The sequence below is a fragment of the Nyctereutes procyonoides genome, unplaced genomic scaffold, assembly GCF_905146905.1.
Source record: "Nyctereutes procyonoides isolate TBG_1078 unplaced genomic scaffold, NYPRO_anot_genome, whole genome shotgun sequence".
Taxonomy (NCBI): domain Eukaryota; kingdom Metazoa; phylum Chordata; class Mammalia; order Carnivora; family Canidae; genus Nyctereutes; species Nyctereutes procyonoides.
This window is the reverse complement of record NW_026575137.1, coordinates 10,723,361-10,732,229: the sequence shown is the minus strand read 5'-3', so window position 1 is coordinate 10,732,229 and position 8,869 is coordinate 10,723,361. Positions and strand designations below refer to the sequence as shown.

At 46.0% G+C, this 8,869-nt stretch overlaps 1 protein-coding gene across 4 annotated transcripts in view; it reads right to left on the bottom strand.

Annotated features, from left to right (window-relative positions):
* Nucleotides 1-537: 537 nt before the first annotated feature.
* NDUFAF6 (NADH:ubiquinone oxidoreductase complex assembly factor 6) overlaps nt 538-8,869 on the bottom strand; it is a 31,436-nt gene continuing 23,104 nt past the window's right edge. For all 4 annotated transcript variants that reach the window (XM_055303339.1, XM_055303340.1, XM_055303341.1 and 1 more), the window contains 5 exons: nt 8,400-8,502; nt 7,233-7,366; nt 6,713-6,814; nt 3,141-3,197; nt 538-691 (listed from right to left, as the gene is read on the bottom strand). In XM_055303339.1, coding sequence (XP_055159314.1) covers nt 563-691; nt 3,141-3,197; nt 6,713-6,814; nt 7,233-7,366; nt 8,400-8,502 — 525 coding nt within the window. In that variant the 3' untranslated portion in view covers nt 538-562. The remainder of the gene's footprint in view (nt 692-3,140; nt 3,198-6,712; nt 6,815-7,232; nt 7,367-8,399; nt 8,503-8,869) is intronic.

Here is an 8,869-nt window from a genome sequence, read left to right as displayed (position 1 = left end):
GTGTGGATTCAATCTGGGCCGCGATCATGATGCTGAAGGGCGGAGAGCAGAGCCACGGCTTAGAAGCGGCGGCCCTCAGCCCAGCCACACCTAACGCCCAGCGAGGGCTCCGGCCCTGGACCACGGGAGCTTGCCTCCACGGGTGAAGGTTCACGGCATGGTAACGGGGCACTTTGGGCCGGAGAGGCTCCTCCTGACCCCGGTGGAGGCACAGCCCCCGAGCTGGGGCCACTCCACTGGGCACCAGGGCACTAGCGCTCCTGCCCTCGCTCTAGGTCAGGACAGAGACGGTCCCAGTCCTGCCCCCTGGTGGCTGGGGCACAGCCTGCAGCCTCCGTGTGGCCACGGGGGACTGGACCGGACTTGACCGTGCCCCTCTGGGGGATCCCCGCAGCACTGGATGGGCACCCTGCCCGGCAACGGCTCAAGTCTGAGAGTCACACACCCATCCTAAAGGTTTGTTACTTCCTGAAGTCAACAGCCAGGTCCTGTTGTTGGTAAACAAGAGCCCTAACTCCCAGACTAAAAAAATAAAAGTAAAGAGCAGCGCCGTAAAGTTACTTTAATATCTTTTTCTCCACGACTGAATATACAGTGATAAGGGGAGTAGCGTATCCTTCTGCTGTAAAGACGGGTGGAATATGTCAAAATCCACCTGCTGGATCCTCTTTAAATAGTTCTCCAGGGCAACCTGGAAAAGGAGAATAATGGCCATTAGGTAATAGAATTACTAAGTTTTTTAAAGAAACTGAAGAAAACTTGTAAGTATTCAGGCTATTTTAGTTTCCCTGAATTTAAATGAGAATTTTAAAGGGCAGAGAGAAAATAAAGACATCTTAGAAGTTTCTATCAGACCAAGTAAGGCAGGATCCAAGAGCGAGTACTAGAAATATCAAGCCAACTCTGATCATGATTTATAGAACATAAGTTTATAATTTGTTTTACACACAATGTACTCAATCACGGACAATGAATGCCACCTCCCCCCCCAACACACACACACACATACTGTGCCATGAGGACGAGCGTAAGTTGTTTAAAAACTTATTTTGTGGAAAAGTTTAATGAGTCTCCATGTTCTTGCTAGAAAACAATGTGCTGCCTCGGAGAACCACTGCGGGCCCCTGTAAGTGTCACCCCACACTTCCCCCGTCACACAAAACTTGATCTTAAGCTTTCGTGGGGATTAGGGAGCAGGATGGAAAAGATGGTGATGGGCCAGGCTCTTTATTTTATGGTTTTCAGTTCTTTTTATTAATTCGTACTTTTTAATTTATTCTGGTAACTTGAATAAACAGAGAAGCCACTTAGTGTTGCACGGCATGGTCCTAAGAGGCATGTCGAGCCTTTCAGTCCACCCGCCCAGCTCCCCTGCGGTCTGCACTACAACCTGTGTGCTCCAACACTCACGGGGTCCTGCTGTGGGTTTGCTGGAAGACTCAGATGAGCCAAAAGCCAAAAAACAAAAATGGACTGTATTTTCACCCAGGCTTTTTTTCCCCTACACACAAATGCACATACAAATTTAGTGTCTACATTTTAAACCCTAAACTTACACGTACGTATGAGCAACAGGACAGGTGCATGAATGTGCATAGCTCTGCCTTGTGCTGTCTTAGTAAAAAACCTGCAAACAATCCAGGTCTTTGACAAAAAAAAAAAGTACTCTTCACACAATGCAATATACTGCAGTGAAAGGTGTGACAGACGACATAAAGCTCAAAAACAAAACTAAACGATATATTGTTTAAAAACAGATCAAACAGGGAAAAGCCCCTCCCCCCCTTATTTAAATTTTATTTATTCATGAGAGACACAGAGAGAGGCAGAGACACAGGCAGAGGGAGAAGCAGGCTCCATGCAGGGAGCCCGACGAGGGACTCAATCCCAGGTCTCCAGGCTCACGACCTGGGCTCTAGGCGGTGCTAAACCGCTGAGCCACCCCGGCTGCCCGGAAAAGCCCTTTTGAAGCAGAATAATGAATTCAAAATTCAGGAAAGCTACTTGGGGGAGGCAGGCAGAGGCTGGGGGATGAGACGGGGATTAAGTAGAGGACTGCGGTTTAATGGTGATATTCTCGTTCCTGGACCGAGTGGTGAGCTCATGGGCGTTCACGACGTTGCGCTTTGTAACACACACATATTTATTTGTAGATATCAAATACTAAATTTTTAAAAGAGAATGAAAAAAAAATTTCGGGAGATATTTTAGTGTACTTTCACATGTTCCCTTTTTTTTGGGAAAAAAAGCTCGTTATTATTCATGATGTTCTAAGTGATAAATATTTAATATTTTGTGATCTACTTTCTATCTCTAAGAATTCTACTATGTTTGTTAATATCTAATTATAAGGACTGGTTAATGAAATTAAGGTAGTCAGCACATGATAGACTATTGTGTAGCCATGAAATATTGTATTTATAAATATTTTTAATGGTGTGGCCAGATGCTTGTGAAGTAGGACGACATGCAAAGTGTGATTTCAACTCTACACAAAAATTCATTAAAAAAAAAAAAAAAGAACAGAACAAGCAGTGGTTATGTCTGTCCTGGCATTATAGGTGATTGTTCTTTCCTTCTCCTTTTTCTTATGTTGTCCAAATCTCTGTTCTGAGAATGTCATTTTCAACAAACTAGGAGGAAGTTCCATTAAAGTACAGATGAAGGGGCAGCTGGGTGGCTCAGTTGGTTAGGCATCTGCCTTCAGCTCAGGTGGTGATTCCGGGGTCCCAGGAGGGAGCCCAGGGTCCTGGAATCGAGTCCCACATCTGGGTCCCTGATCAGTGAGGCGTCTTCTTCTCCCCCTCACCCCTGCTCATGCGCTCTCTCCCTCTCTCTCCTCTCTCATAAATTAATTAATTAAAATAAAATAAAATACAGGTCAAACATGACTTCAAAATCAGAGCTCAACTGGAAATGCGCAGATTAGGATTTGGTCCAGAGGCACGTCTGGCTAACGGTGCATATCTGCACGCGCACACACACACACGCACGCCTGCGCAGAGAGACCCGTGCGGTCTGGTGACTCCACAGCTGCCCCAGAAACACAGGCAGGGCCTCAGCAAAGCACAATGTGATGAACAAAACCCACCACACATCTGCCCCATTAATTAAACAGCCTCCTCTGTTAATCTACTTACCGTCTGAAGAAAAGCAGGAAACGCTTTCACAGGAACACTTTTGTGGAAGGACCTAGCCTGCAAAGGAAGGAGAAAGGAAACTGGGTTCAAACGTAAATACTTCTGGGAATAAACACTCTGCCTCTGAAGTGATCACAAAGCAACACTAGAAGCCTAAAGACACGGCTGGGGCCTCCCGCGAAGGCAAGAAAACCGCTCTCCGGCCAATTAAGGTTAATTTCTTAAGCCTGAAGGACTCAGGAAAAAGAACTTTAGTAAGAATTGCATTCTTTCTTGCAGGTGGGCTTTGGCCCTCCCCAGCCGCCCCAGAGCACCTACCCCCGGGCCCTCTCGCTCAGTAGCGAGGGGAAGGAGCTACTGCTCTAATGAGGCCCGGCAGCAGCGCGGCCTGGTGGTGGGCATGTCCGGTCACCTCCTAACTGCCTTCCCGCCCGCTTCTCCAGCTTTTGTTCCGTCCACACAGGCAGCCAGATGAGCGTCGTGGGTCACTCTTAGTTCTACTTTCTGTAACCTAAGTCCCCGACACACCAGGCCTCTGTCTCCAGGGCCCCACAGCTTGCTCCAGTCTCAGCGAGCCCAAATCACTACGGCCCGGCCCCCGGCCGACCCACGCAACGCCCATCCTCCTGCGCTCACCAAGCCCACTCTTGTCTCCAGGTCTCGGTTTCTATTGTCAGAGAACGCCTCTACCCCCTGCCCTCTGGTTTTACCCTCACCTGTCTACTAAAATTGCTCTTTTCGAGATCATCCACGATTTACTAATCACCGTACCCATCTTTTCAACCTCTCTACAACGCACAAAACTTTAATATTCCCCTTTCTTAGAATGTTCTCCTCCCTCGGTTTCCGAGACACTGACTCCTAGCACACCTACTTCTTTGATCACTAGTTCCTTCTCCTCCTTCCTAATACATGGCCCTTGCTCCTTCGACCCGAGAAGTGGAGGTGGGCCCCGGGTTCTGCCCCTGGCGCTCGTGTCTGGACGTACACTCTCCTTGCACAGTACCATCCACACGCAGAGCTTTCACCACAGGCCTTCTCTGTGCATGACTCCCAAATCTCTTACCTCCAGTCCCCACCTCCCTTCAACGCTGCAATCCCGCAGTCTTCAGTAGCTCGTCTCCCTAAATGTTCTCAAATCCCCTTCAATTCAGCGATGACCAACAGCCGGGCCAGAGGCTGCTGCTCAGCAGCATGTGCCCCTGCTGCTCACTGTGGTCCCTGAACAGCACCACCACTACGTAAACCTGGACTCCGTGCAGCTTTCCTTCTCCCCGATCCCGACACAACCCAGTCAGGCATCACAGTCGATTCCACCTCTGGGTTGTGTGTGTGTGTAATCCTACATACTAATACATACACACCCAGCCTCTCTAAGCCAGATCCTCTTTGTCTCTCACAAGCCTCCTGACAGATCTCCCACTCTCCAAATTCGTCTCAAACGCTGCTGGCCAGGTTCTCCAACGTGCAACACACTGTCACTGCTCTACTCACTACTGGCAATGTTGAAGGGGCCCACGAGCCACATGCCAGGCACAGTGATGGTCTTTATACATGCTGACCCATTTATCCAAATCACAGCCCCCTGAGTTAGGTTCTAATAGGACCCTCTGTCCCAGAGGAAGAAACCGAAGCACAGAGTTTAAGACCATGTGATCAGTAAACTGTGGAGCCACAGCTGAAGAGTCAGCTCCAGAGCCAGCATCTGCACCCTCATCCACCACGCCCCAGGGCCTCTCCAAAGCCTCCCAAACGCCACAGTCTTCCTTCAGTTCACCCTTCCAAACCTGTTTTCCAGGATCCTAGTTCAAATAACCTACAAGTTTTCACATGTGGCTGACTGAAGTCATTTGACAATTTTCATTCCTGGCCCCATCCCAGCTTTACTGTGCATCCAGGGGGTGAGGCCTGGGAATCTGCATTTTCCAGGTGCCTTAAGTGTCCATCGGCTGGAACCATTCAGGTCCCAACACAGGGCTTTCCTGCTTTTACGATTCTGTTGTGTTCTCAGATCTTACCCAAAACTCTGCTAGTTTTAAGTAATTTCTTATCTAAACTTCCATGTATTTTATCTGTATCTCTGTCGTGGCAGAGAATGGTGCTTCAGGAAATTCAAAAAAAGACTAAGACTCTTTGCCTTCAAAAAGCTTACAATCTGATTACCTACTTAATATTTCACAAATATTTACTGAATGCCTATAATGAACCAGGCACTTAGATGCTGAAGAAAACAGCACAGAACCAAAGTTACGTCCATTCTATGAGGTGAAGGGGCATTAAACAAACTTTTAGTATGTGAGGTGGTAAAAAGTGCTAAGCTAGGTAAAGGGATGGAGGGTGATGTAAAGGACGATGTTATTGTAGATTTGGTGGCCAGAAAAGATCTTTTTGATAAGGAGATATTTAAGGGGTTGTGGGGGTGAGGAGTTGGGGGGTGGAGAGCACCTTTCAGGCAAACAAACAGCAGGTACAAAGGCCCTGAAGTTTGCAGGTAAATGACAAATCTTTAGGATCCACTGAAGCTCAAAAAGGGGGGGGGGGGGGGTTGGTTCACAAGAAGAACCAGTAAGAAACAGTGCCATGAGAATCAAGAAAATAGAAAGTTTCTGCCAAGTTTTCAGGAGCCACTAGAATGAAGGAAGATTTCCAGCAGAATCGGGAAGGAACAGCATTATTGGGATGAAGGACATAGTTTCAAGAAAGATGTGGCAGGGCAGCAACTGTCTGGCTCAGTTGATGGAACACTCGACTCCTGACCTCAGGGTTGTGAGTTCAAGCCCCACGGTGGGTGTAGAGATTGCTTAAAGATAAAATCTTTAAAAAAAAAGAAAGTGGGGGTTGGGGGAGTCAACAGAGTACAAGTTACAGCTTGAGAAGACGTGAAGAAGTAACTCTTCAGAAATACCTAAAGTGGTACGCAGGAGAAATCAGGAACCAGTTTAGGAGCCAAGTCAGAGAATCAAGGGAAAAACTATTAGAAAGTTTCAAGGAGAAAAAGTGTCTATGGTGTGAAAAGCAGAAAAAGTTTACACATATGAGAGTCTTAAGTGCCCATGAAATGTGACATTATTTAGGAGTGCAGTGCTTATTATCAGAAGAGACGGGATGGATGTGAAATGACGGCACAATGAATGGTGCCAGGCTGATGCCAGGTAAGGTAATGATGAACGCAGGCGGCTCACTCACAGAAGTTTGACTGGGAGGGGGACACAAGCCACAGGGGGGTCCAAGGCTGCCCGGAAAAGGGGCCAATTCTCAGGCCAGCTGCGTATGCCGAGGACGTGAGCACCTGGGAAAGGAACCATCGCCCCAGCAAGATGGAGACACACCGCGCCCCTGAGAGCAAGGGTGGGTGGGGCGCGGTGCAGACAGGAGCCAAGCCAGGAAGCTGAGTGAGGGTGCGTTCGTGCGCGCAGGGAGAGAAAGCGGGACTGTGAAAGCTGGAGGCAGTTCGTAGTGGTCCCTGAGATGAATCTACTGGGATTTCAGTGAGAACTGGAGTGAAGACTGGGAACCATGAGCACCTCTAGGCATGGGAGTTTCCTAGACGCTTCGGCAGAGAGGCGACTTACATGCTTTAGGTGCAGGTGTGCCTGGCTGGCAATGTCATAGATCACATCTCTCACGTTTTTATCCTGGTTCTTCCGTAGAAAATCCTCTTGTGAAACACCATGCTGGGCGGGAAAATACGACATTAGGAATCTAAAAGCACACACTCTTTAACTTAGTTCAAGAAAAACAGGTGATAGGATAGTATGTACAGTATGCTGCGTATCTTGTTCTGAAAGTACATGTGTATGCGTGTGTGTGTGTATACAGACACACACGCCCCTAGAAGAATACAACAGGATGTTATTAACAACAGCTGTAGGTGGGACAAAAGCACACAAGCAGAAAACAAACCTATGGATCCATCATGGACCTAAGTGCCTGATAAAATTCTCCCTTGCTGACTGGAGCCAAAAAGCAAGAGGCATTCATTTCACAGCAGTTACATGACTAGATGAAGCAAAGAACCAAGAGCTCCTGCCCACCCCCCCCAACCCCCCACGTGCCTGAGGAAAGCCAACAGAGGAACGGGAACAGTCTTACCAGCATACAGATGTCCATAGGAAGGAACACTCTTCTCCTGCTACCATGATAGGGTGTCGCTCGCAAGCAAGTGACGATGCCATGTGCTTTGCCAATGTGACTTGCGGCATGATCTGCATGAAGATCCTTTACACCTGTGATTTTTAGAAATTAAGCAAAAGGGCTGCTCTTTACTTCTTAAAGGCACAACAAATCAACACAAACAGCTTGGAGAAATCACCTAAACATGTAAAAGCAGGTGTTTATCCTATGTTTTGTATCCGAAAAAATAGGACTTATTTTGAGCAAAACTGGGCATAAAGGCAAGCTGACTGTTTACCACCAAACAGGTCTCCGAACTGCAACTTGTAAATAAAAGAGTTTTCCCTGGACCACAGCACACCGAGAACACATTTGGAATTTTAATCAGCTATCCTGGAAAAACATTACGAGTCTTCCACTTCTTGTCCTCGATGCAATTTCCATATGACCTCATTTTAAGTATACGCTTGACAAACATTCTGCTCTTTGCTCCATCCTTTCATTGTGTTGGCAAACGTGCCACCGGGTGGACATGCAGAGTAGGCCTGGGAATCTCAACAGGGACTTGTGTTACTCCTTTCGGCTGACACAAAGATCTATTACCTTCCCCAACACAGAGGCCCAAATAATCTCCTCCTTACAATAAGACTTCACCAACTTAAAGTCAGATGAGGAAAAGTATCATCTAAATTAGTTTATTTATTTTTAAGAAGAAAGAAAAAGAAAAAATCTCATAAAAACTTTGAGAAATGCAGTTTTATATTTTCCGCACACACCCCTGTGTTTTAACATGGGGAAGTAGTACTGACAGGGAACGACGAGTCGGGCCCCAGGCCTTCCAAACTGTAGAAGATGCTTAAAGAGGAAACAAATCATCTGCAATTACCGGAGTATTAATTACAGCATTCCCAGGAGGAGGCTAAAGTACTCTTATGAGAGCCTGAGCATTTTGGTTAGTCTGCACTCCAGAGAAGGATTATATTCCCCTCCTTGCTAAACAAAACAAAACAGAACAAAACAAAATTCCTGTATCAGTGGTGCAAAGAAAACTTTCAGTGTTAAACTGATCAGACTGTCAAATTGTGAGAGTCAAGTCTGAAGGTATTTTCTTTGAAAAAGAGAATTATGAAACAGAAAAAGACTTACCCAATATTTCCAGTGTTAAGTAAAGAAGAGAGCTCTGTGTGTTTTCAGCATAATTTTCCAATTCCTGGATATTACGATACGCTTTGTCATCTAAATTCTTTTCCTATAGTCAAACAAAATGCAAATAAAGTTTGATGAATTGTCAGTATTTTATAAAGAAAAGGCACAATTTTTTTGCCCTAAAGAACTAATTAAGAATAATTAGTACATAGCTCAGTACACAATAAGATTTAAAAAAACATTAAAGTCCTACACATTCAATACTTACAAATCACCCCTCAAAATACTACCTTGGGGATAATCTCAATACACAAATCACCACAGTCATAGGGTTAGCTAGTTATTAATTCCTTCGAAACTGATCGATGGTTATCTTGCCTGATCACACTATATTCCAGAAACAGAAAAATGTAAATCTCAGAGCAAAAACATCTAGCTACTTTTATAATAATACATTTACAAAGACTCCA